The sequence below is a fragment of the Podarcis vaucheri genome (genome assembly GCF_965113315.1).
Source record: "Podarcis vaucheri genome assembly, chromosome: Z".
Taxonomy (NCBI): domain Eukaryota; kingdom Metazoa; phylum Chordata; class Lepidosauria; order Squamata; family Lacertidae; genus Podarcis; species Podarcis vaucheri.
Window position 1 is genome coordinate 5,989,769 of NC_138758.1, and position 27,926 is coordinate 6,017,694.

Sequence of the window (27,926 nt, forward strand, 5' to 3'; positions counted from 1 at the left end):
GCATCACGTCATTCTCAATAACAATGCTGAAGAGTACAGTCTTAGCACAAAGAAGAACATTGCTTTTTTAGTGCAAACAGGGACACTGAACTCAGTTATGGCACGTGTGTTCCCCAAAAAATCACAATGTAAACTTGGACACTTACTAGATCACCCAGGAACTCCAGGGAACCCAATAGGAGTTTTGACAATCTTGAGTTGTCAAATATGATCTTGAACCACATCCTGCAGATACCCTGGGCTCTGGATCAGAACCTTAGTGCAAAAGGAGACTCCACTCCTTCGCAAAAGTATTGCATCATCCATGCCTGTTCCAGAGGGGCAACAACCAATGAACTAGAAAACAGCTTATTGTGACTATGTGGTCTAGAACCAACTGAACATAGGAAAGTGCAGCCAACCGCAGTGACGTGTGGTTGGGAAACACATCTTCAAGAGGAAGCATCAGGCATCTTAATAAAGGCAAAAGAAACCACCCAATTAGTTATTAAATGTAGTTCAATGGATGCCATGGAGAGGACGGGGAAAGTCCACTTCATGTGAAAACAAAATGGTACCCTATTTTCCATTGGTGGAAGGAGGTGGGAATTAAATATGCCAAAAAAACAAAAATGACTTCTACTGATGGCCATGGGGAATGTCGATGGAGCTGTGATGTGCTGCAAATGTTGATGGATGACAGATAGAGAGGTGGATCTCCAGCCATGGGTAAGTCCTCCCTCTTGAACAACCACTTCAAATCGCCACTGCAGCATTCAAACATGACATGATATGAGTTCTCCCTTTAAATTCAGGGGGAGCTTAGCTTTCTCGTCTTATACACGGCAGCGTCTATAAAGCAACAAAGAGCAACATTAGCATTAGGAGGAGCGTATTCCAAGAATACATAGGTTCTCACGACCATGCAGCTTATAACTCCTCCATTCCCGAAAGCACAAGGCAGCGTAGGACACTTATGGAAAGGAAGAAGCTGGCCAGAGGCAGGCTGCCTTCTGTTCCGAAAGCCAGCAAGAACGAACAAATAAGAGAAAACTCAGTTCAACAACTCTGCATTCCACGGACAAGTCACAAATCATTAAGGCTACATAGACACGCAACTTAAAGTGCATAAAGAGTGCAATCCAGTGCATTTAAATAGCTTTGCAATTTGACTGGTTGAGGTTCTGCTACAATTTCTTTCCCCGAACACTCCTCCACCCAGCCCCTTGATAATTGCAAAATGTTATCCAGCACACTTGTGAAAAGTGGAAATAAACCCATAGTTGTCTCCAGCTGCTCAGGACAGACCCAGCGCAATTAATGGACCTACATTCATCATGTCCATTCATTTCAATGGGTCTACACTGAGTAGAACTGGTGTTGGGTGCAACCCCTCCCCTAACCCAATTCCAAACCGCCAAACACCAGCTAAAAGGCAAGTTCATTTTGTCAACGCAAAGCTATTGGCCAAGATCCTCCCGATAAACAAAACTCTTATCAGAGATTTAATAAACTGGCACCAAACTGGCCTATTAACAGCTGTCAGTTCTCAGAGGGAACAGACCCAATATTCCCACTGAGATGCCATCAAGCTGGTCATACTTTCTTTCTTAGGTGCCTTGAACTCTGGACATATCTTACAATGTATTTGTCAAGGTTACAGCCCTAGGCCCTGGTTTACAAATTGCAGCCCATCAAGTGTTAGCTCAACTTTTTTTCTTTTGGCGATCCTAGGCAAGATTAGGCAATCTGCAGCATTTGTGCATTCTTTGGCATAAAAGATAATAAGGTGGGATTCATTTCAAACCATGACCGTTTAAGTGAGAACTATGACTTTGAGATGCCAGGCCACAAAGACATGGAAGCATGGAATTAATGCAGTGTGCAAAAATTCATTTGAAAGCAGAATAGACCAGGAACTTGGGGGGGGGGGGATCTCTTATTAAAAGTGCTACTTCTTGGTTGAATGTGATATAAAGGATGGAGTATAAAGCACACGGACATGAGAGACTGCTTTACAGCAGGTAAGGAACCAGCCACATTTTGGCCAGCAGAACAAGCCATTTGCTTTTTATTATATTCCCACCTTTTCCTCAAGGAGCTTAAGGTGCTGTGTGTGCTTCCCCCTCTCCCCATTTTATGCTTACAACAACCCTGTACGGTAGGCTAGGACGCCACCCAGTGAGCTTCATGGCTGAGTGGGGATTTAAACCCTGGCCTCCAAGGTCCCAGTGTGATATTCTTACCATGACACACCAGGCTAGCTTACTGTGTCTACTATGAGCCAACTGAGCCCACTTTTTTCTTCCCTGCTTAGAGCTGTATCCAAACCAATTGTTATGGCTTGTTTCACTCCAAACAAAGCATTTAGATCAGTGTTTCCTCAAACTTGGGTCTCCAGCTGTTGTTGGACTACAACTCCTTTCATCCCTAGCTAGCAGGACCAGTAGTCAGGGATGATGGGAGTCCAATGACAGCTGGAGACCTAAGTTTGAAAAACACTGGTTTAGATAAACCAAGGTTTGCTCTTGGCTCACCAATCCTACTTTGCATGAGCGAATGGCATCATGGTTCTTTGGTTCAGGTGTAATGGCAAGCCAGCAATTGTGTTTTGTTTTCCCCACATGCTAGTGGGGAAGAGTGGAGCTGGTAAGATTTGCTTGTGCATGGTAAACTGTGGGTTATGGCTTACTTTGATGTGTAGACACTGCCCATATATCTATATAACCAGCATTGCCTGCTCTGACAGGCTCCCTATGGTCTCAGGCAGAAGTCTTTCATATTACATATTACCTAATCCTTTAAAGAGGAGATACCAGGAATTTAACTTGAACGTAGGAAAATCTCAGATAAAGAAGTCTTAGGTGGATTGGTTTGGATTCAAGGATATACCATAGGTTATCATTATAAGAATGAGCTGCAGTGAACCTTGCAAATCTCTTTCCTCTGTCTGCGCTCAACCCCAGGATAGCAACAAGGTGAAGTTTGGAAACTTTTTCTTCCATTTTAGATTTTAAAAAAAGATTTGACCATGTCATCTACATGCAGACAAACAGTGATTAATCCTAATTATGGGTTAGTTGAAACTAGTCAACTTCAAACCATGGTTTATGAAGCTGGCTCGTTTCGACTAACTATAATTAAGATAAACACAGTTTAGGATTTGTGTGAACAACTAAACAGTGGTTAATTTAAAATCACTTTGGATCTCCTCTTCCTCAGGGTCATGCTGGAAGTGAGGGGAAGTGCTTGTTCTCCTAATGCTAAACAATTGTTTAGGTTTACGTCCTAATGCAACCATTATCTCCTGGCTTTTATCTGCACTTTATTTCTCCCAGTGTAAAAAACAATAAATTGACAAATGAACCCTTGTTTCAAAAGAGACAGTGTGCCCAGTGACAACAAAAGGCCCTGAATCGTAAGAGGAAAAGAACTGGGGAGTAAACAAAAGGTATCCCATTAGAAACAAAGGTTCTGGACAAGAGGTGAAGGATTTCAGGTACGCCTCTCTGTTGAATGCCACCCCCTTTCCGAGACCCACAGGTTTCTGCCTCCACCCATCCTCTGTCACTTGATATTAATATTAGCACTGGATCAAATATATTTTTTCTACTCAGAAAGAAGAAAATAACCTGCAATTAACTGAGTGCAGAGGAATGTGTGGCCATTACTGGAGAATGGATGAAAAGTCTAGCCTTTCTACGTAGAATCAGGTTTTTGCACAGAATCTTAGCTGAATGTATTAGCTGTCATTTTGAATGAGCCAGCATGTTCCTAGTCCTTATTATTTGCAGAGGAAAATGTGTGTGTGCAGGTTCTGCACACTAGAGGGCTTGAACAGGCCTCTCATGAACCAGGGAACAAGTGTGTCCTGGTGGTTAGTTAAGTGATTACATGTTCACCTGGATTAGATGTTAAGTCTCCTGCCTTTAGCACTTATTACCATTATTATTATCATTATTATTATTATTAGGCAGTTCCATATTTGCAAGAAGTAAAATCAAAGTAAGCAAATGAAAAGGAGAGGGGAAAGATTGTATCATACTACTGATAACTTTTAGAAGCAATTCAGATAATTGATTTTTCTCCCCTGCTCAGCGTAATTCAAAAAAACTGTGGCGAAAGCCAGGATTTCCTCTAAGCAAGCAGCCAATGCAAAGCAGCCAGTGCCTCCAAACTCCTGCAGATTCCAGTTCCAAAATAGTTCAGAGTGAGATACATATATATATAAATATATGCTCATCATCACAGGATACCTGCATCTCGGGCATGGCGAACACGACAGTCCCCGAGAATGATTTGCAAACTATTGATGGGCACCCAACCTTCTTTTCTTCGGTTGAGGTTTTTGACCAGCCTTTTAAGATGATAAAAGAAAAGAAAAAATATGCATTAGAAAGGTGTACAAGAAAACCAAAGTTTGCATATCTATACACAGAACGCAGGATGACCAATCTAAAGCACAGTTTTATGGCACCTTAAAGGCTAATTCATTATTATGGCATAAGCTTTCGTGGATTTACATTCTTAGGCTCATGAAAGACAAGGCAACCAATGGCTATGAGCCATGATGCTGTTGTGCTACCACCAGTGTAAGAGGAAGTGTGCCTCCGAATGCCAGTTACCACAATGCACAAGTGGGGAGAAGACCAAGGTACTCATGTCCTCCTTGCTGACTTCTTATTTGGGCACCTGGTTGGCCACTGTGAGGTCAGGAAGCTGGCTCAAATGGGCCTTTGGCCTTGCTCTTCTTATGTTCATAAGACTAGAGCCCAGATCCATAAGGCAAGGGCCATAGCTCAATGGTAGAGCACTTGGAGGGCATGCAAAAGATCCCAGGTTCACTCCTCGGTATCTCCAGGTAATGCTGGAAATTTGGGGGAGACAACATGGAGCTCTAGGTCCAACTCAGTTTCCTATGGAGTGGGATATCATTGCCAAGTGAATGAATACACAAGGAGGTGGGTGGGGTACGTAAAGCACAGAGTTAAATGTCAACAGCATGTTACAGTCTGTGGCAACCCAGTTAGAGCCATCAGGTGTCAAGGAGATAAAGAACTACACAACTTTTAGAAGACATCTGAAAGCAGCCCTGTACAGTGGATGCTCAGGTTGCAAGCATGATCAGTGTGGGAAGTACGTTCGCAACCCGCAGCGCCGTGTGTGCGCATGTGCGGGTTGTGCTTCGGGGCTTCTGTGCATGTGCAAAGCGTGATTTAGCGCTTCAGCACCAAAACCTGGAAGTAACCAATTCTGGTACTTCCAGGTTCGGCGCAGTGCGCAACCCGAAATCGCACAACCCGAAGCGTCTGTAACCCGAGGTATGACTGTATTGGGAAGTTTTTAAAGTTTGACATTTTATTACTATTTTTAATACATGCTGGAAGCTGCCCAGAGTGGCTGGGGAAGTGTGCAGAGTGTTGACAATAACTGGTGAAAGAACAATAATCTTTCAGCACTGCTGAGTAGTTTAACAATGGTAGTGAAACAGGAAGCTGTTCTCTCTATTCAAAGCCACTTTAGCTCAAATTATATTGCCATTTTCATCACCAATGCTAAGTTTAGTTGCTGAAGGTTTGCTTAGCTCAGCATTGAGCTGGTTGAATTCTCACAGGCTGTGCTTTTGAATTCTATTCCTATTTAACTCCAGTCTCTCATCTCTCATCTATCTACCTACTATCTACGTATGTATGATGTGTGTGTGTGTGTGTGTGTGTGTGTGTGTGTGTGAATGGGACACAGCTGTGGGCAGCCTGAGGAAGGACCCTCTGCCCTGTGTGGATTTTCGTAATATTTTGTCCAAGTTTTTTGTTGCTGCTTCAATTTCCTGTACACAAGAAATTGTGTACAGGAAGATATTTTAAATATAGGAATTAACCAAATAATCAATCAAAGTATGTATTTGGCAAATGAGGAGCACACCATGGATCAGCCTGTAGTCTAATAAAGCTAATAAAATTTATTAGTCTAAAAAACAATTACCGTATTTTTTGCTCTATAAGACTCACTTTATCCCTGCTAAAAAGTAAGGGGAAATGTGTGTGCGTCTTATGGAGCGAATGCAGGCTGCGCAGCTATCCCAGAAGCCAGAACAGCAAGAGGGATTGCTGCTTTCACTGTGCAGCGATCCCTCTTGCTGTTCTGGCTTCTGAGATTCAGAATATATTTTTTTTCTTGTTTTCCTCCTCCAAAAACTAGGTGCGTCTTGTGGTCTGGTGCGTCTTACAGAGTGAAAAATACGGTAGTTTCTTTAAAAAATAACATTTGTTAGTTGTGGCTGGCACCCATTGGGATTGGTATGGTGTAAGGCTGGAGTCCAGCGGCAGGTGGTGCCATAGCCAAGGACTGTCTGAGCCAACTAATTCTGGTTTTGTCCCCATCACTTTCTCTGCTGAGTTCTAAAGGGGCAACACTGAGACTCAACAGGGAGAAGCTGAATAGCCATGCCATCCCTGAGCTGGTTGTAAGGAGCAAAGAAGGCAGGGGGGAGGCTGGCTGAGGGCAGGCCAAGGTTGGTGGGGCTGTGCCCCATTTGCCACAGTGGACGAGCCTTTCCTGTTTGTTAGTCTTTAAAGGGCCACGAGACTTCTTGTTGGTTTTGCAGCAACACAGGCTGACATGTCTACACCTCTGAAAGAAGTACCTACATATTACCAGATTCAAGAGATTACAGCTCCCTCTTCATTTCTCATTGTTTGTGTGTTGAAGCTATTTCTATACCGCCTTTCATGTAAGAATCACAAAGCAGTGTACCAAAGTTCAATGAAATCACACCGAAACGAAACTCCAGAATAAATAAAACAGCAGCCAACATAAAGCCAAAACAAACACACTGGGCTGTGTCTGGCATTCTCTGTCTGCTATTGGGGAGTGAGTTTCAGTGCTGGTATCGCAGAGGAATCCAGTGTGGCAGCTGCACGAGGTGCACTCATTGCACCACAGATCGTGTGATCTATTTTGCAACAAAGTTATCGGAAATGTGCTTGTGTGTTCTCTTGGGCAACATTCCACTGGGACAAAACATTTTGCCAGCGGAACAAAGTTACAGCTGAGTGAATTTAACTCAGTGCTGCATTTGTTGTTGTTTAGTTGTGTCCGACTCTTCGTGACCCCCTGGACCAGAGCACGCCAGGCCCTCCTGTCTTCCACTGCCTCCTGCAGTTTGGTCAAACTGCATTAGATACAATTAGATACAAAGTTTGGTCAGTGCTGCATTAGATACAACCAATTAAATTATCATGGGTATCAATGTCCAGAAAGGCCTGAGAGAATAAATGAGTTTTAGCAGGTGCCAGAATGCCATCAATGTCAACACCTGCCTTAATTGTTGCTGCTACTCCTTGCTGAAAAAGAAGATCTGGGGTGCTCACCATTGTCCTTCTCCATCTTCGTGCAATAGTTGAATCACATCCCCATTTTTCACTAGCAAGTCTTCTGAATCGCTCATCTTGCAGTCTGCCAGGGCTTTATATTTTCCTGGGGACTGAGACATCAGGAACAAAGATATGGCTTATTTCCAGAGAGCAGTGCCAGCCTCCCAGGATGCCAAACCTCCCCTTACAAAAAAATAAATAAATAAACACTCTCACACACTCCAAATCTATTTAGAGCAAGGCCACATCTGCACTATGTGTTTAAAGCACTATGGTGTCATGACTTCCTGCAAGGAATCCTGGGAACTGTAGTTCATTAAGGGTGCTGAGAGCTCTTAGGAGACCCTTATTTCCTGCATAAAGGTACAATTTCCCTTGGAAAGAGGGGTTTGTTGTTATTATTCAATAACAGGGAGAAGCAGCAGTACTGGGCCCAATGTCTCATGGTCCACAGAGTAGCTTCAGAAATTTACAGTTCCCAGTAATATACCATTCACCCGAAACGAATCTGGTATGTGTATTCTGCAAAGTTGTGTGTCTGTGTCAGGTTCTAAATCTGCTATTCAAGTCATTCTTAGATAAATTGTTATAATTGGTGTGCGTATGTGTTAGTGTGTTAGTTGTTGGGGTTTTTTTTAAAAAAGCCAGTTACAAACGAATTTGATATAAAGGGGAGAAACAACAATAAAAATATCAACAGTAATAACAACAATAGGTTACAGGTACAGAGCCATCACAAAAAAGAGGAAAACATAACAGGAGCAATACCAGTTGTGATTCATGGATGTTGATATTTTTATGGTTAAATCACACCAAGATGTTTTATAGGAAGTGATTCCTATGTGGAAATAAATCAATAAACGGTTCAAACGGTTCAACTAACCAACTGGTTCCCATCTTCTTCTTCCGTGTCAGAACATGTCAAGAAGTAGTTATGGCTGGACCAATCATCAAGTCCTTCGCAGATTTCCAAAGAATGAGACATTCCTGGCCAAGCTGCATGGGGAGAAAGGGATGCACGGTCATCACTGCTTACAAGGTCACTTTCAGAACATTACTACAAAATCCGGGAGGGAGAATCTCCAGCTCCCATCATCCCAAACCACTAGGCCATGCTGGCTGGGGATGATGGAAGTTAGAGCCCATCAGCACTTGAAGGTTGGGCTTTTTCTGCATGCCTCCTATGGGCGGTGGGTGCAACCAGAAATGGGGCATGCATTGGGGGCAAGCACTCGCTTGCTCCCCCCCCCCATATGTAGACGTGTGACCAGGGAAACCCAACCAACCTAGCTGGAGAATGGACAGGTGTCCCTAGATACATTTGGGGAAGAAGAGATGAGATTTACACAGGCAACACAGAGAAAATTGCACACTTGGGCCAAAGAATGAAGAAGATGCTATCAAGCTGCACATACGCCTGCTTGGCTTGTTCTGCGGTGAGGAAGCCACGCTCTCCAAGGCCACGGGGCTGGTACGCTCAGAATCGTTTTCCTCTGAGCTTACGGAGGCTCTTGGTTGTTTTCTGAAAACACACAGAGTCTGTTTAGAGAAACTGAGGCAACAAGACCGACCAAACTATGAGCAGGTAATCCCAGCGATCCCAATGTGGCACCCATTCCTAAGCATATGCAGTGGGGGTGTAGGTGCCATTCTGGGTCCTGATGCAGTTCCTCCAAGCTCTCCGCCGACTTTGCCAGGTACAATCGAAAGCAGTGGGTGAGAATTGTCTTTTGAGCACTTTACATGATCAAGCTGCTATGAAATAGGTGCACTTCAGTTTTTAGCCCCTATAAATGATTCATGTGCTTTATAGTATAGATTTATTAACGGCTATGTATTCCATGATATACAATTCAGCTGTTAAGAACTATGCGCACTTTAAATTTTTTAGCCTTTGTGAACTTACGTGTTTGTTTCAATATTTTGAAATTGCAAGCTATCATGTCTGCCTTGGCAGAAATGCAGTCTATAAATCCATCAATAATTTATATACACTTGGTTAGTTTTTGTACCACGCAGTGGCTGCTGGTTATATTATTGCTGGCATGCAATTGCACTGGAATGTTTATTGTATTTGTCATTAATTGATAAGGTTTAATGATTGATAGTTTCTTTTTTGATGACTTTAAAATGTTACAATGTTCATACCGAATTATTCAGTTGAAACTGAATTACTATATGCTGGAATTCTGTGTTATGTTTTGAAATTGTGTAGTGTCTGATTGTTAATGTAACGATACACTGATTCACATTTTAGGAGCCACTTGGAGCATATTTATACAGAAAATCTTCAAACAAATTTAAATAATAAATACATAAAAATTTAAGGAGAGAAAGGATTGAACCAGGTGGAGCCCAGCATCTTGATGTGCAGAAATTAGCTATTTTGTCTCAGGCCCTGCTGACTTACCCATCACTCAGAGGAGGGGAGAGTTGGATCTGGTCTGTACAGGAAGGAGGTTGTTGCTTCTCAACTGTGAATATAATGCAAATATGGATTAGCTTTTTGTCATGTATCAGGCGAATGTTCATAAAATTAGGTGATGGAGACCATCAGGTGCCTAGGTCTGAACTAAAAATCCTGAAGCAGGTAAGTCCTTGGCTTGATGCAGCAGGCAAATGGTTTATGGACCTCCCCTTTTAACTAGCCCTGCATGCTGACCTCATTCTTGGTAAATGTGGGTTCAAATTAAAATTTCTCCAGTGCCACCTATTCATCTCAACCAGGGGTACAATATGTTTTGTGGTCTGAAGGCTGGAGAAAGATAACGCATGCAGATTATAGATAGAAAAAATATTCTATGGATAGAAAACAAATTCTATCTCAATCAGACTTTACCTCAGATTTGCAAAGTGGATCCCCAATGAGTGTTTGGAGATTTTTCCAGAGGGGAAAGCTAAACTGCAAATGTTTTGAAAGAGCAGTTTGTTCTATTTCCCTTTCTTTTAATTTTCAAAATTGTTCTATAGCATAATTCCATCAATGCACCATTTTACAAGTTAAAACAAACCCTATTTAATATTTTGCTTTTCAGGTGCAAGCATTCAGAAGCTGCATGCCAGAATTTGAATTTCTGACCAGAATTAAACTGGGGCAGAACATACCAGGTATCTGAATCCTGGAATAAATGTCAGAATGGAAGTACATGAGTTCTCACAAAACTTTGGTGAGATCTTGCAAGATCTCACTGGAAGTCGGTGCCGCACAATGCAGGTGAGAGAGTTGTACTGGTGCCAGTGGGGCAGCAGTAGCAGGAGGAGTTTTTCCATTTCTCCTCAAGCGGCAAAACAGGACACACCACCCCTGCTATTCACAAAAGGGAAATCCAGAAGGTCCACCCTCCAGCCAATCCTCCAAGGTACCTTTGATGAGTTCCTGCTGCTTAAACAAAACCTTTCTTATTTCATTTAGCCATGCCATCTTCAGCTCAACCGTTTGTGCCTGACAGAAGAAGAGAGAACAATCACTTCTCTGCTACCAGAAGTTAAGAAACATGCCCCTCCCAAAAACAACCAAAGGAAGGTGTGGAAAAAAGAACAGGTGTTGGCAATCCCATAATTTATTCATCTATTTTGATTGTCTGATTACATTTATATACCACCCTTTCTTCCATGGAGCTCAAGGCAGCATGCACAGTTTTCTCCTCCCCATTTCAGCCTCACAACACCCTGTGAGGCAGGATAGGCTGAGAGATGGTGACTGACTGCAAGGTCAACCAATGAGCTCCATGCAAAAGATGTGAGGAAGACCAGTTAGATCAGATTCTTTTTTTAAAAAAGCTGAGATAAATTCACTAAATTGGCCAGTGGAGATTATGACAGTGCAAATGAAGCCTCCATGGCTGAGGGCAGTATATCATAAGAACATCAGAAGTATTTGGCTACGGAATCAGGCCAAAGGAAGGCCCTTCTACTCCAGCGTCCTGTTCACACAGTTGCCAATAGGATGCCTATGGTCTGATCCTGCAGGGTGCAAACAAGAGGCATGAATATGCTGCAGTAACCTACCTGGACATAATTTGAGGGGCAAATGCTTAACCTGGTGGAGCCAATGGTCTGGCTTAAAAAAAAGGAAAATCCTTACAAAAGCAAAACAAACCTGAACAACATAGACCTCTTCCCGACCGCTGTACCAGATCTCAAACTTCCGATGGTCTCCTTTCACATTTTCAGTGATCCCAACAGCGCTCATCTAAAAATAAAAATAAAAAAGCACTCATAGTGATTCAGTGATGGACAGACAATCTAAGTGGGCTGCATTATATTTCTGCATGCTTTGACATGGGCCTCCATTGGATGGGAGAGTGCATCTCTTTTACAGAGAGCCAGTGGTGGTGTAGTAGTTAAAGAGTCAGACTAGGACCTGAGAGACCCGGGTTCAAATGCCCCACACAGCCATGAACCTCACCGGGTGACCTTTGTGGGCCAGCCACCTTCTCCTAGGTTGTTGTGAGAGGCTAAAATCAGGCAGAAGAGAGAGCCAAGCACACTACCCTTGAGCTCCTTGAAGGAAAGGTGGGAAATAAAGGTGCAATCAATCAATCAATCAATCAATCAATCAATAGTTAATAGCCTAGTCAGAAACAGAGCCCCTGCCATGGAGGAAGGAGCTCTCAAATATTCTGCACCCTCTTGTGGGGCTCCAACATTTCATGTAGACCCAAACTCAGGGCAGCAGTGATACCATTTTCTCTTACCCCTGAAGCTAACCATGCCCCTCATCTGGTGCCCCTGAAGCCTCTGACTCCATGTCATGGCATTATTTATTTTTATTTATTTGTTACATTATATGCCACCTTTATATTCCAAGGATCTCAAGATGGTCTTCCCCATTCCATCCTCACAACAGTAAGGTAGTTTAGGTTAGGAGGCTGTGACTGGCCCAAGGTCACCCAGTGTGCTTCACAGCTGAGTGGGGATTCAAACCCTGCTCTCCCGAGTACTAGTACAATACTCTAACCATTATGCCACACTGGGTCTCTCCACTCACCTTCTGGCCAGCATTATGAACTCCCTTTAAGCAGCTAGTTTACTAGATCTACATCCCCTTAGGGACCCAGGGGGAAGGGGGTAAAAACCAAGGCAAACCAGTCGTTCCTTATAAATATGAATAAGCTGTTTATAAATAGATGTTCAGTTTACAGTTCCCATTGTTCACCCTTAATAAAACACTCTGTGTTCTCCATGCACAAAGAACAATACTGTCAGGTGGCCTGAGACATTAAACCAATGAGGCCACCTGGCTAAACCTTCTGTTCCTTCCTCTCTGTTTTCTCTTCTTGGCATGGCTATCATCAGCTATGGAAGGCAGCCTCAGGGACACAAGAAGCCATTTGCCAGTTAAGTTTTGTTTCTGCAAAATTGGTTTCCAGGCACTGCTGAGAAAACAAGCTGTACCACCAGCTTTGGGAGCTGGGGTGCCTTTTTCTCACAGCTGTGGCCACTCTTGCACAGAAATGGACTCCATGCTCTGGTAACTTCCAGACTGGGCTGTTGCCATGTGCTCTACATGGGCCTGCCCTTTAACGGCAACACGGAATCTTGAATTGGTCCAGATTATTAAAGCAACCAGATTATCTCACATAAACACCTGCCATGTTGGCTAGTTCATAAAGGTAAAGGTAAAGGTACCCCTGCCCGTGCGGGCCAGTCTTGACAGACTCTGGGGTTTGTGCGCCCATCTCACTCTATAGGCCGGGGGCCAGCGCTGTCCGGAGACACTTCCAGGTCACGTGGCCAGCGTGACAAAGCTGCATCTGGCGAGCCAGCACAGCACACGGAACGCCATTTACCTTCCCGCTGGCAAGCGGTACCTATTTATCTACTTGCACCCGGGGGTGCTTTCGAACTGCTAGGTTGGCAGGCGCTGGGACCGAGCAGTGGGAGCGCACCCCGCCGCGGGGATTCGAACCGCCGACCTTTCGATCGGCAAGCCCTAGGCGCTGAGGCTTTTACCCACAGCGCCACCCGCGTCCCATATCTGTCCTAGTTCATATCTGGTCTGTCAAAGTTCATATCTGGTCCTAATTCAAGGTGCTTGCATTAGTGCAGGGGTTAAGCAAACTTTTTTTGGAGGGGGCCAGTTCACTGTTCCCCAGACCTAGTGGTGGGCTGGACTACACATGCTGGTCCTTTCATCTGCAGAGAACAGGGATCGATCAGGTATAGGAGGGGCAAGATGATCTTTCAGTTCAATTTATGGCACGTACACAGCTTAAGTTACGGTCTTCCACCCTCTTTCTGGAAGCCAACATTTGTATTTTTGTTAACAGTTCAGCTGAAATAATCTTGGAAGATAGGAAGCTTTTTACAGAGTCAGAGCATTGGTCCATCTATCTCAGTATATTGTCTACACAGGCTGGCAGCAACTCTTCTGCGTTTCAGGCAGGAGACTCTCCCAGCCCCACATGGAGATGCCAGTGAGTGGAGCTGGGACCTTATGGATGCAAAGCAGGTGCTCCATCACTGTAATTAGCCTTCCTTTGCATGAAGCAGCTTTCACACTCAAAGGAAATGTAAGTAACACCATGATTTTTCCTGGAATTACAAATCCCTGAAATGTCCGACTTGTGAGAACAAAGGAAGGACTTGACACAAATGCACACATGCCTGGAGCGTAACAAAAGGCAGTTCACCAGAAAACTGCAAATCTGCAATCAGTGAGAAGAAAATCCATTGTCGCAAATTCTGACAGAACTATCATAGGAGCAGATGGCTGGTTGGGCACCCAAGGCAGAAGCGAGAAGCTGATGAGTATCAAACCAGAATGAGGGTCTTTTAAAAAGAGGCTCAGAATCTGCTTTTATACTGTGAGTTAATGGAATGGAATTGTTATGAGCTTATTATTATTGATGCAAACTTTCATGCAAACCGCTCTGGGCACTGCCTGACATAAAGTGGTACAGAAGAATCTGAAATAAAGGTAGATAAATAAATAAAACCATTTAGGGGAGCAATAAACCTAGACTTTATATATTGTTGTCTGGTTGGGAAAATTTCCTAAATATGTTCCACTTCAGATCAGCAGTGTAGCACCTGTTGGCACTTAAAAAAAATAATTAATGGAACAGGAAGATTAACCATAACATAACAGCATATAATTCTTTCCAATTAATTTAATCTAATTTTGTTCCATGCTAGCCACTTATCCACTTTTTTTGTTTTTGCATTTGAAAAGGGGAGAGAAAGGGAGGGGGGAGGGGTGGATAATCTAACCCCCCCCCAGGGAAAACAATGTCGCGCTGTGTGTGTGTGTGAGATGCAGTGATGAAGCACTTTGCTAAAAACCGACAACAAATGAAATGCCAAAGGTGGAATGCTGAATCTCCTTGAGGCTCCCACTTACCTTCAGAAAGTGCTTAAAACTGTACGAGGAGCTTTTGTCGTGGCTGTCGCCGTGGTCCTCTCTCTTCTTGCAGAAGACCAGCGCTTTCTCATAGAGGAAGAGGTGCCTTTGCATCGGCTTGAATCTGGCCAGGTCCTTCATTTTCGTGGGACCTTTCCTGTGCCCCGTCCACACACTGAAAGATCCTTGCATCAGCACTTTGCCCAGCTCACCGATGTCTCCCTGGTAAGAACAATTGCATTTTGTTTGCTTGTTTTTAATGCACACAGGGGTTTCTTATCACAAAAGTGACTTACAAAATAAAACAAAGCCTTCCGAAGACCCTTTCAAAGAGCTGCCTTGTCCTAGATTCCAGACTCAGTGGCCTTACTGGGGAGAGAGTGCTATTCAGATAGTAACACAGAGATGGCTGCTCCTCTTTAATTATTATCATTATTATTATTACTATTACCCTGCCCATCTGGCTGTGTTTCCCCAGTCACTTTGGGCGGCTTATAGCATATCTAGATGGAAGTGTACTAAGCCAGTCTTCCTGCATTCGGAGCCCCTTCTGCTCATTCTGCTGAGTGGGGCCTCGACATTTGCCCCCCAAAGTCCTGCCCCGACAGCCCCACTGCATCCCATTCCCACTTAACGGCACGGCGGATGCCTTCCCAACCAAAGAAAAGTCTACTTACATCATAGCCAGTTATTGAAATCTGATGCATGGAGTCGTTGACTGACTTCAGCAAATCCAACATGGCGACCAGTGCCTCTTGGAGCTCCTGGACGCCTTCACAACTTGTGCTGTATTTCAGCAGCTCCTGAAAAAAACATCAAAGTCAGGATTCTGAAAACATCCTGAAGTCAGGATTTTCTTTGCACTCCGGGCCGCTTCACATAGAAATATGTCAAACGTTGCATTGGCTGCAATAAGAATGTCAGACGAGCCTCCTTGCTGGATCAGGCCAGTGGCCCCTCTAGTCTAGCATCCTGTTCTCATGGTGGCCAACCAGATGCCCTGAGAACAACCGTGCTCTCCTCACTTGTGAAACTCAACAACTGGTATTCAGGGCCACACACTTCTGACATCGGAGGGGCCACATGTTCACTGTGACTAGTAATCATCAATAGCTGTATCCTCCATGCATCTGCCTAACTGCCGTATTTTTTGCTCCATAAGACACACTTTTTTCCTCCTAAAAAGTAAGGGGAAATGTGTGTGCATCTTATGGGGTGAATGCAGGCTGCGCAGCTATCACTGAAGCCAGCAGAGCGATAGCTGCGCAGCACCTCTTGTTCTGCTGGGTTCCCAGTGAAGCGGGAGGAGGAACGGAAGGGAGTCCTTACGGAGCCCCTTCCATCCCTCATCCCGCTTCACTGGGAAGCCAGCAGAGCAAGAGCCGCTGCGCAGCTATCGCTCTTGCTCTTCTGGCTTCAGCAATGGCTGTGCAGCTTGCTTTGGCTTCTCCAGGAGGTGGGAGAAGGGACAGAGGGCAGCCTGTCAGTCCCTTCTCCCATCTCCTGGAAAAGCCAGCAAGAGCTGCTCTATCTTTAAAGAGCCACGCCGAGATTGCTGGCTTTTCTTGTTTTCCTCCTCTAAAAACTAGGTACGTCTTATGGTCGGGTGCATCTTATAGAGCGAAAAATACTGTATATTTTAAAGCCATCTAATTTGTTGGCCTTCACTACCTCTTGTTGAAGTGGATCCCAGTGCTTGGAAGTTTAGGAGACTCCCCTCACAGAGCTACAGTTCCCAGAGCTATCATTCTGTGAGGGGGTGCATTCCTGAAAGATGGAAGTGGTGTAGATCCATTCTTAGGAACAATGACATGAATACCTTCAGGAGCAGCTGGTATTTTGTTAACCGTTGCACAGGTTTGAGCAGATAGGAATCCAACGCAAGCTTGTGCTCCAATTTCCTTTGGCATTCCTGCAACGAAACGGAAAGGCAAAATGTGGCACATTGTGTATGTCATCTTTTAAAATAAAAAAATATTAAATTCAGTACATGATTTTGGACTGCTGTAAAATTTTAACAAGAGGCGTTGAGGGTTATAAATTAAATGATTGGTGGCAATGTAATCTTAGCACCAAAATAGGCAGAGTAAACGACTTAAGACTTGGAATTTGCAACAGCAATGATCATAGCAGCCAGACTAGCCATTGGAAATCAGTTAAGTCCACTGACATATTGAGATGGTATAAAAATATATGGTATGTAGCACTGTTGTTCATATTGTGAAAGAGAAATTAAAGGAAGGGCACCAAAGTTACTGAGAAATGGAGTTTGTTAAATATTGGAATGCAAAACTCAAAGACAATGTCAAGCCTTATATATTTTTGCATTCACATGTATAATTTAACACCCAGTTTAAAATATAATAGTTACCAGGGATGCTCAAGAAGTGTATACAGCACTTTTTAATTGACTCTTGGTTTCAGAATACATATTTTCGGTAATGATTTGATTACTTTTAAGATTTGCATTTTTTAATGTTTACAAAAGTAAGTTTTTTTGCAGAAGCTAATCTGGATGACTGCTGAACATACAGGTCATTGGGGGGGGGGCCCAATGCTGCTTCCTCAGCCCCTGGAGAGCTATCACAAGGCCCAGTAGATGACAGTAGGCTAAAGAGGCAAAATCTGAAGCTTGTATAAAGCAGCTGATGAATAAATTTGTTCCTAGCTGTATTTTCAGATGATTTCTTAATCCACGTGCCAGGATCTCATTAATAGGCTGCCTGCAATCTTCTATGTCCTCCAAATGCGCCTCTCACAATCAGCATTATGGAAATGATGCAAAACTAGAGCTATCAAAATGAATGAGCAAAAATTTTAGAAGTTGTTGCCCAGTTTGGGATACAGATATATTTTCGGTTTGTCGAAGCAAGTCCCCTCAGTAGCGCTGGGCTGAGATATCTCAAATCTTTCAAATCTTTATTACGGTCATAGACCAGCATAAGTAGGGTGGAGCACAATCATTTAGAATCTATAAAACATTTTGGAAAGTTAAACAGTATTAAAACAGAGGGTATATCTAAAGAACTATAAAAATCGAAAAGAAACTAAAATAATTTGGTACTGGTATCAGGACAGAGTTCTGCTTCATGAAAACCATGCTGTCCTTTTCAAGTTTCAAGTTTCATTGCGGCCAAAGCCAGTGACACTAAACCCCACAAGATCGGACAAGAAGAAATCAACAATAACCTCAGAAAAGGAAAACGGTTACGCAAGGGAACTTCGCAGTGTGCCATTCAACAGAAGAGATTTACGCTTCCTAATTACTAAAGTGCAAAATTTAGCCACCTCATATGATATTGAGCTTGAGGAATCTTCCAGGAGGTATTTTCGGAGAATTTCAGGGCAGGATTCCAAATAATATTGAAGGGGTATAAATTTTGATAGAAGCGGTAAAATAAGTTGAACTCGTTCTTCACTATAAAATTCGCAGAATAGGAGAGTGTGTGTGACAGATTCTACCTTATTAGACATACAAGGGCAGAGACGCGCATGCATTGGAACCCGCGTGAATTTGCCGTACAGCACTGCTGAGGGCATTGTCTCAAAGCGGGCTCTAGAGAAAGCCCATCTATAGGCTTCGTTAGTGATGTTGGTTAAGTAAGAGGCAGCTGCAAAATTAGGCCAAGCTTTTAAACATCTATACGTCTCCGGGAGTAGGGCGCCTTCTTGTTGTAATTCGATATCATAAAGTCTCCGAGTGACAATAGCTTTTGCCTTGTTCAGAGTTCCAATAAAAAGATTTTCAGGGTTTAGACCAATTTGTTTGATCTTGTTAGTTATTTGCATAAGCCAAGGAGGATAGGGAACTGCGGCCAGGAAACAAGGTAATAGACCCTTAGGATTGTAGTGGATTTTCAGCCAGAGGGATATTGCTTGTTCCCAGACTTTTAATTCCACTCTGGGCAGTCCTGCCTCTTGCCTCAAGACTGCATTAGGTGTACACTTAGGAGTAGCAAATAATGATCTTAAGAATTTAGATTGTACTGTTTCAAGGGTCTTAAGGTTGGCAGAGGGGTTAATTTGAGAGCCATATAGAAGTTGGGCTAAAGATTTTGCTTGGAAGACTGTTAGGGCCATCGGGAGGAAGCCCGCTCCTTTCCTTCTGAATAATCTAAGGATAGCATTTGCACTTCTTTCTGCTGATATAGCTGATGTGGTCAGGTGTGTTGACAATTTGGCATTATAAGAGAAAGTAATGCCTAAGTATTGGAAGGTCTTAGTCCGTTCAATGGCGTTTCCCTTTACGCTCCAATTATCCTTCCTGAAGGAGCGGTTAAAATGTACAATTTTGGTTTTGGCAAAGTTAATTGTTAACAGTTCAGTGTTACATTGGTCACTAAACTTTCCTAGGGCACGTTTCAGACCCACTTTGGTTTGGGAGAGAAGAACAGCATCATCCGCATACATTAAGGCTGATACTTTTCTGCCGTTCGAGAGCACAGGGGGGTGGGTTTCAATTTCACGGCAGCATGTGGCCAGGGAGTTAACATAGATGTTAAATAGGAGTGGGGCTAATAGGCATCCTTGTCTAACTCCTCTTTGGACTGGGATTTCTCTAGAGAGTCTGCCGTCCTGTGCAAGTCTTATCTGGAGGGTATTGTTCTCATGAAGCTTAATCATCAGAAGTAATAACCTTCTGTTGATACCCATATTGGCCAATTTGGCCCAGAGCCTACTCCTGGATACAGAATCAAATGCTGCCTTTAGGTCCACAAAGGCCGCATATAATGACTTTTTCCAATGTTTCGCATACTTATAGACAAGGTAATCTAGCACTAAGCAGTGATCAATGGTGGAACGTCTGGATGTAAACCCTGCTTGTTCAATTTCTAGCAAGTTGTTATGATCTAACCATTCACATAGTTTTAGGCATAGGTGTTTTGTATAAAGTTTACAGATCACATTCAGGAGACTAATTGGTCTATAATTGGATGGATCAGAGGGGTTGCCCTTTTCTAAATATGGGAACAATTATAGCTAGTCCCCAGTCTTTAGGGATTTCAGTCGTCTTATCTATATATGAAAATAGATTTGCAAGGACCGGGGCCCACCAGTTTATTTGCGCTTTCAAAAGTTCAGCGACAATGAAATCACTTCCTGGAGCTTTGCCAGATTTCATTTGTAGGATTAGCGAAGTGATTTCAGTTTCAGATGTTGGGGGCCATGGTGTAGCATTATCTAAGGGGATGTTAAGCGGCGCAGAAGGACGATGTTCCCTAAACAGCCCTTTATAGTGCTCTTCCCATGAATTTGCAGGAATTATTGTGCCCTCATTAGGAGCTTTGGTTTGACTGGAGATAATTTTCCAGAAATTGGAATTATCTTTTTCTATTGACGCTTTTATGAGGGCCTGCCAAATGAGAGAGTCTGCGGTTCTTTTTTTGGTTTTTAATAGCTCTTTGTAGTTCTTTTTTTTAAGTTGTAACTCTAATTTAGTGATAGGGTTAGGATTTTGCTGGAAGACCTTAAAGCATTCCCTGAGTATAAGTTTTGCCTGAGTGCATTCGTGGTCAAACCATTTTTTGTTGGTAGGGGAGTCATTTTGGTTAGATCTTCTGGGTCTTGACAATAACGGTTGGAGTTTTCGGATTAATGTGTTATAATGGTCAATTGGTTACGGCCATACTACCCTGAACACGCCCGATCTCGTCTGGGCTGAGATATTACAGCACCTGAGGTGGACCCCAAAATGCTGCCCCACTCCCTAGTGGCAAAGCATGGGAGGGGGCCACAGGGAAGGTTGTCCCAGGTACAAAATTGTTAGGGGGCACAGAATTTCAACACATGGTGCTGCCTCAGTACAGCTGTGCACTTCCATTGCTGGGCTTTGTTAAAAATGGCTTCTCTATGCGAACCAGGAAGTGACCTCTCCAGACAACAGAACAACTCTTGTTTTCTAACTTTTGCAGCTGTGATCCCCTGGGTGATGTGGACGGCATTAGGCAGTTGAATGTCATGAATGAGCCAGCTCCCAGTGACGGTTTGCAACCAGCTGAAGAAAGCAGCCAGGAACAGAGAGGGTCAACTGTGGGTTGATAAGGGAATGGATGAGTGAGCCAGAACCCAGCCAACGCTCTTGAGAAGTGCAAACTGGCACGAACAGAGAAGGAAGCAGTTTGTCAGAATGGGAAGAGATTGGAGCTGAGCCAATCCCTCCTAAGAGTACACTGTCTCCTAGGGGGAAGTCACAAACCCACAAAGGAGGAATGGATTTGTAAACTAAATGAATATTTAATTTTGGCAAAATTAACTGCTATAATAATAAATCAGTCGAATCAAAAATTTAAAAAGGAGTGGAAATGTTTTGATGAATATATGGCAAAATATTGCTCAAAAAAAGATACGCTAATATGCCCAGATTAAAATGTGAAGTACTGGATGGAAGAAAAATTAGTAAAGAAAGATAATAAGAATATATAGATGATTTGAGAAGATTGTAGAATGCAAAGATTAGTGTAAATTGTATAATGTGGAGGAAATTGAGTGGGGGTGGGTGAAAGGAGAAAAGAAGAATATGATGGATTGAGAAAATATAAATATACCGTATTTTTCGCTCCATAGGGCGCACCGGACCATAGGGCGCACCTAGTTGCGCTCCCCGGGCTTCAGGCTGCAGGCTGCTACCCGCAAGCCTTCGGAACCCGGCGGGAACTCCCACTGCGCTCAGAAGGCTTGCGGATAGCTGCCTGAAGCCTGGAGAGCGAGAGGGGTCGGTGCGCACCGACCCCTCTCGCTCGCCAGGCTTCAGCGAAAGCCTGCGTTCACCCCATAGGACGCACACACATGTCCCCTTCATTTTTGGAGGGGGAAAAGTGCGTCCTATAGGGCAAAAAATACGGTAGATTTAGGGGGGATGGGGAAGAAATGGTGTTGGCTTTGCTACATCTGTATTGTAATGTAATATGAGAAAACCAATTTTAAAAAAACATTGTAACAAACAAATAAAAAGAGTACGCTGTCTCATGGGTGGGCTGGCCTTGCACCACATCATAAGACGAGCCTGAAATAATCAGGCCAATGGCCCATTTAGCCAAGCATCCCATCCTTACCAGTGGGCAACAAGGAGAAGCCTGCAGGCAGGACCCCAGCACAGCAGCAACACTCTCCCCTCCTGCAGTTTGCAGCAACGTGTTTCCAAAAGCATTGCTGCCTCTGATTGTGGAGGCAGAGAACAGCCATTGTGGTTAGTAGCCACAGATAGCCTTATCCTCCAGGAATTTGTCTAATACTCCTTTAAAGCCATCCAAGTTGGTGATCATCACTGCCCTCCTGTGGGAGTGAGTTCCGTAGTTCTTTGCTCCTCTTTCCAGGCGGATGGCGCAATAAAAATAAAATATATCTGCAAACATATTTATTATTACATTTCAGGGGCAAAGTTTTTATCGGTGGTTGCAAGAACCAACGATCCCTACCTTTAAGTCTGAACAAAATGCTTCTTTAACCTGGAGGTAGGCTGTCTGAATTGTGAAATTGCTTTGTAGCGATTTGCTGGGTCTCTGGACCATAATAAAGATTCATTATGATTACATTTCAATCCCAACCTTTCTTCCGAGAGCTCAGTGTGCCATACGTGGTTCTCCTCTCCCCATTTTATCCTCAGAACCACCCTGCAAGGTAGGTTAGCTTGGCAGATAATGACTGGCCCAAGTGAGCTTTTCAGCTATCACCATAACAATGTGAAAATACCTGGAAGAAGAGGCTTTCTGCACACTGCCTCCACAGGTATTCAGACCGTGGCTTATTCTGACAGTATTTCTCGTACATCTGAAAATCTTCCCGCTGCAGGAGGAAGGAAAGAATGATAAATATATAACACCCCCTTGATTCTAAGTACATCCATTGCAGGGAACTTGTATCAGACAGCCACAGAACCTGTAGCTGTCTAATTCAAGTGGAAAAATCCATAAACCTGGACCACAGAATTGTAGAGATGGAAGGGATCCTGAGCATCATCTAGTCCAACCCCCTGCAATGAAGGAACCTGTTCTGGATCATAGAAATAGAGCACAGGCATTGCATGCTAAAGGTCCCAGGTTCAAATCCTAATATATCTAGGTAGGACTAGGCAAGATCCTTGTTTGAAACTGGGGACAGTGGTGGCATGTCAGTATGACTGGGGTGGGGCGCCTTAAGCCTGGGGAAGACTGCACAGTATTATTATTATTATTATTATTATTATTATTATTATTATTATTATTTAAAATTTAAATGCCGCCCTTCTCCTGAAGATTACAGGGCAGTTTACAACATAAAAGCACACAATGCATAACATAATGACAATGACAACAACAACAACAACAACACACACACACACAATTGGAAAAGCCATAGATTGTTTAATCAGCCAATGGCCTAGCTGAAGATGAATGTTTTTGCCTGGTGCCTAAAGCTATGTAGTAATACTAATAATGATGATAATAACTTATTATTTATATGCTGCCCATCTGACTGGGCTGCCCCAACCACTCTGGGTGGCTTCCAGCAAAATATAAAACCGGAGTAATGAAGGAACCAGGCGAGTCTCCCCGGGGAGAGCATCCCATGAACACTCATCCATCCTCTTTGGCCTCTGAGTCTGACCTTGTCCACTGTGGCCCTTGGAAGGGGTTCCCAGAAGGGAATATGGCCCCCACACTGCAAAAAGCACCGCCCCACACAGAGACGCATTGCTGCTTCTGTTTAGTGAGCGAATAGGAAGCAGAAAAGTAACGCTGCTGGTTCTAGCAACATAGGAAGTTGCCTTATGCTGCGCCAGGCCATTGGGTCAGTCTAGCTCACTGTTGCCTACATCAACAATGGGGAAGTTTTTTCTGAAGTTAGCTACATTCCCTTTGGGGCAACCAGTTGGAGGCAGGATGCTGGTGGTGGGAGGAAGTGGGGCTAATCTCCCCCCACCCAACCGCCTTGTCTACCACTCACGAACCAACAGGCGAGGGACAATTTTTTCTTACTAGTGGTCTAAGTTGAACACATGCAACAGGCTTTCCTTAAACTTCATACTACAAGACTGGGGAATGTTTTTCGACCATGGGCAGCCTTCCGAAGGCCACAGGCTGATGATGTTTGGGAGCATAGGCGAAAGCAGGCAGAGCAGAGAATGTGGGTTTTGCAGGGACACGGGTGGCGCTGTGGGTTAAACCACAGAGCCTAGGACTTGCCAATCAGGTTGGTGGTTCGAATCCCCGCAACGGGGTGAGCTCCCGTTGTTCGGTCCCTGCTCCTGTCAACCTAGGAGTTCAAAAGCACGTCAAAGTGCAAGTAGATAAATAGGTACCACTCCGGCGGGAAGGTAAATGGCGTTTCCGTGCGCTGCTCTGGTTCGCCAGAAGTGGCTTAGTCATGCTGGCCACATGACCCGGAAGCTGTATGCCGGCTCCCTTGGCCAGTAAAGTGAGATGAGCGCCACAACCCCAGAGTCATTCACAACTGGACCTAATGGTCAGGGGTCCCTTTACCTTTACCTTACTTCTTAGACCGGACCATCCCTCTCCATCCTCCACCGAAACAGGTAAGAGGCATTACCCGGGTTTAATGACACATTCAGGCCAGACAAAAACAATCAGGGTGTCTAAGTAGGGACAGGAATCATGGCCTGGGGAGAGTTCTGAGGGCCAGACAGGGAGGCCCGGAGAACTAAGGTTCCCCACCCCTGATCTGGAGCAAGAAGGATCATGAGCACAGCTCTAACAACATGCCTACTGACCCTTTCCAAGAAGCAATAGCCAACTTTCTCTGGGGCTTCCACGCAGCTCTCCAGATGGTGGAGGAAAATCCTGCAAGAAAAAGAAAGAGGAAGAGGATGGAGAGGGTAGGAATGAAGAGTGGGTTACGTTTGCTTCCGGAACTCATTTTTAAAGGCATGGGGTGGTAGAGGTGGGGAGAGACTGACAATGCAAAGGTTTGGCGGTGTCTTACTTGTTGTGAAAGTCGTAAATCTCTGGCATGTTTCCAAACAGAACATCTTTGCGGTTTTGCAAGGGGGGTGGCAAGAGAAAGGCCATGGTGGGGTTGTCCATCTCAGCTCTGTAGCCCTGCCGACAGCACAACCCCAAATGTAGTATTAGGCACACATGCAGATTGTCCGACCCCAAAGGGCCACGTTTAGTAGCATCATCACCTCTTGGTCCTAATGCTAAAAATCTCTTTGCAGTCGTGCACCAGCCCCAGAGGTGTGTTTGTTTGGCTTGTGTGTTTTCAGAGTATTATGACAGTAAAAATACGCCTCTGAGTGGCATGTTCAACAGGAGAATGTGAATGAGAATAATAAATGTTAAAACTGGAATGGGGAGTAGGGATAGATCAGTCTGTCAATTTTGGTTTTGCTCAGTTTCACATCTTTCCCATTATTAAGTTCAGTTCCCCACATTTTCACATCAGTTTGCATTTATTTATTTTTTAAAGTAAAAAGTCCTCATGAAAATTTATCAGCATCTAGTGGGCATTTCTCCCATTATACAAATTTATTTCTGCATGTGATACTGTCTAATATGGTGGTACCTCGGGTTACATACGCTTCAGGTTACATAGGCTTCAGGTTACAGACTCCGCTAACCCAGAAATAGTGCTTCAGGATGAGAACAGAAATCGTGCTCCGGCAGCATGGGGCAGCTGGAGAGCCCATTAGCTAAAGTGGTGCTTCAGGGTAAGAACAGTTTCAGGTTAAGAACGGACCTCCAGAACAAATTAAGTACTTAACCCGAGGTACCACTGTATGCATATTTCAATGTTCATCAATTTTGTATGCACAACTTTCTCCTAACATGTTTTTTTGCGTATTTAATCCTAATGTATATAATTATATTAATTGTTCGATGAATTTGTTTTTGCCTTATTTGTATGCTATTGTGTTTTTAATATGATTACCACAATTGTAGCATTGTCTTGAAAATATTAATGCTATTGTTATTGTGAGCTGCATTGAGATCAGCATTGTTGCTGGAATACAAATATGAAATCATTTTTTTAAAAAAAAATCGTGTATCAACATTTTTGTACGCATTATTTGGTTGGAGAACTGTATTGCCAAATACAGAGAAGTTTGACTTTCTAAGGGTAGATGCATTTTGGTTTGGGTATTGCTTCAGGAAGTGTGAATTAGGCTAAAACGTGCACAAAACTGAATTCCTCCTCATCCTGCACATCTGTTAGCATCTAGTTTACTTGCAGTCAGATACAGAAGTAAAATAAGTATCCCAGATACATCCAAGGGCGAAGCAAGAAGAAACAAAGGCACACTTACCATCAAAATAGTGAACAACTCCTCAACGTAAACCCGCTCAGTTTCTATAAGCTCGTTTATCACATAGCTAAAATGAAGAAAGGGGGGGGGGAATCAAGGTTGGGTACATGTAGAAATTCCACAAAGAGCTGGGGAAAAACAGTAGCATGTACAATCCAGCTTTCTAAATGTGCAAGAACTTATTGGAGGAAGAAAAACATAAATATTCTAGTCCTCATGTTACAAAGATGTGCTTGAAAGGGTGAGAGTAAAGCCTGGTTATTCCTCACCCCTCCAACCCTCTGAAGGGGAGTACATTTTGCTTTGGATGAGGCCTAATCATCACAGCAAGGCCAAGATCATTCTTTGAATGCTTTGAGTAAAAGGAACAGAGAACTTTCCCAAGCACAAATCAGGGTTTGTTTGCATGACTAGCAGAGAAGTTGTTGGATTAAAAATGGGGTGAAGAATACCTTTTCAATATGTCTAAACTGTCTTCACTTTCTGATATGGACAACTGCAGCGAATTCCTTTTCTCCTGATAATCGTGCATCACTTCAATCTGGAGGGAAACAATATGTTTTAGGAAGAGGAAAAATAATAATAAAAAAAGCTTTGAAGTGACGACTTGAAGCCTGCTATTTTAAAATGATTCCTGTGCTGCCCTAAACGTGAACTTGCATTTTGCAATGTACTAGTGGAGTACATCGCTGCTAGAGGAACCTTTTGCAGCATGGGGGCCTCATTCCCCAGAGGACAACTTTATGGTGGCCACACAACTGAGGTTGGGGGCAAAAAGAAATAAAAGTGTAGCCAGAGGCAAAAAAAGGGGGAGCAGAGCAACAGATTTGATTTTTACCTTTGTACATTATGCAACATTCCAGCAATGTAAAAAGTCAGAGGTTTCCAAGCACATAATAAGCATAATTACTGATCAAGGATTTATTGCACCTAGGCAAAAGTAGACAAGGAGGTCACAGAGCATGACCAACAAACAGGAGTCAAAGAGGGCTGGGTGGGTAGGGGCTACATTTGGTCCCAAGTCTGGAGTTCCCCATCCCTTGCTTACTGTCTAGAATTTGACACAGGAGAGTCAACAGAAGAAGAGGAAGGAAATAGTAGCAGGATGGAAGTATATGGCCTGGTTTGTGCACAACACTAAACCAAAGTTTAGTGCTACATGAATGAGCTTGAGTGAGCTTGCTCATCTCCCTCCCCTCTCTTCCCCTAGCACAGCCTCAAGGACGAGACTAGAAGTATCTGCTTCCTAATTTAAACAAACCACTGCCTAAAGCAGCCCACTCTAAGCTATTGTTAGTTTAAACTCCGGCTCTTTGAAACAAGAGAAGATCAAACCATGGTTTCTGAACCAAGATTGTTAAATAAACCATAGTTTAAATCAACTTCCGCACCCCAGACTGGATGCAGCAACAAACTGTGGTTAGTTTACACTTGGAGGAAAATGCTTCCGATCTCCAAGCCACACCAAAGGATCAATGAGCCTTGATCAAACGCCTTATCCAGGTTAGTTTATGTAGCACTAATTTAAAGCTTGGTTTGGGCATTTCATCTGAACCGGGCAAGTGAGTAGGCATGAGACTGCACTGATAAAACTTCTGTCCCATTTACACATTTTAGCTATGTGGTCCCCCATCCATCTTGTTTTTTTATGCTTGTTCTAGACAAGGAGTGTCAATGCTGCATCAAAAGATGTGGTTTGAGGAGCACTTTGTTAATGGTATGCAGGATTTCCTCAAAGTCATTCCTTTGACTATGGTATGTAGCCAAAACAGCACCAACCATGCACAACAGAGAGGAATCAATGGCTTAAGGAGGAGAGGACCTAAAAAAGCATGACAAGGATAGATCATGTTCAGTGTCCTTAGAATGCTCAGCATCTATTGCAAGTAGGGAGACAAGTTGGTGAGGATTGGAATAGAGTCCATTAGAAAAGGGCATGGCTGGTTGGATGGCAGGTAGGAACATGGAACAGGACCGTTCTACATTG

General features: G+C 43.6%; 1 protein-coding gene across 4 annotated transcripts in view; it reads right to left on the reverse strand.

Moving 5' to 3' along the window:
- Positions 1-306: 306 nt before the first annotated feature.
- The window catches only part of MCF2 (MCF.2 cell line derived transforming sequence), a 77,199-nt gene continuing 49,579 nt past the window's right edge, over positions 307-27,926 (reverse strand). For all 4 annotated transcript variants that reach the window (XM_082207191.1, XM_082207190.1, XM_082207193.1 and 1 more), the window contains 16 exons: positions 26,392-26,480; positions 25,940-26,006; positions 24,616-24,731; positions 24,404-24,473; positions 22,387-22,479; positions 16,517-16,609; positions 15,375-15,500; positions 14,698-14,919; positions 11,452-11,544; positions 10,716-10,794; positions 9,763-9,826; positions 8,768-8,874; positions 8,236-8,348; positions 7,350-7,462; positions 4,236-4,336; positions 307-831 (listed from right to left, as the gene is read on the reverse strand). In XM_082207191.1, the coding sequence (XP_082063317.1) occupies positions 791-831; positions 4,236-4,336; positions 7,350-7,462; positions 8,236-8,348; positions 8,768-8,874; positions 9,763-9,826; positions 10,716-10,794; positions 11,452-11,544; positions 14,698-14,919; positions 15,375-15,500; positions 16,517-16,609; positions 22,387-22,479; positions 24,404-24,473; positions 24,616-24,731; positions 25,940-26,006; positions 26,392-26,480 (1,587 nt within the window). In that variant the 3' untranslated portion in view covers positions 307-790. The remainder of the gene's footprint in view (positions 832-4,235; positions 4,337-7,349; positions 7,463-8,235; positions 8,349-8,767; positions 8,875-9,762; positions 9,827-10,715; positions 10,795-11,451; positions 11,545-14,697; positions 14,920-15,374; positions 15,501-16,516; positions 16,610-22,386; positions 22,480-24,403; positions 24,474-24,615; positions 24,732-25,939; positions 26,007-26,391; positions 26,481-27,926) is intronic.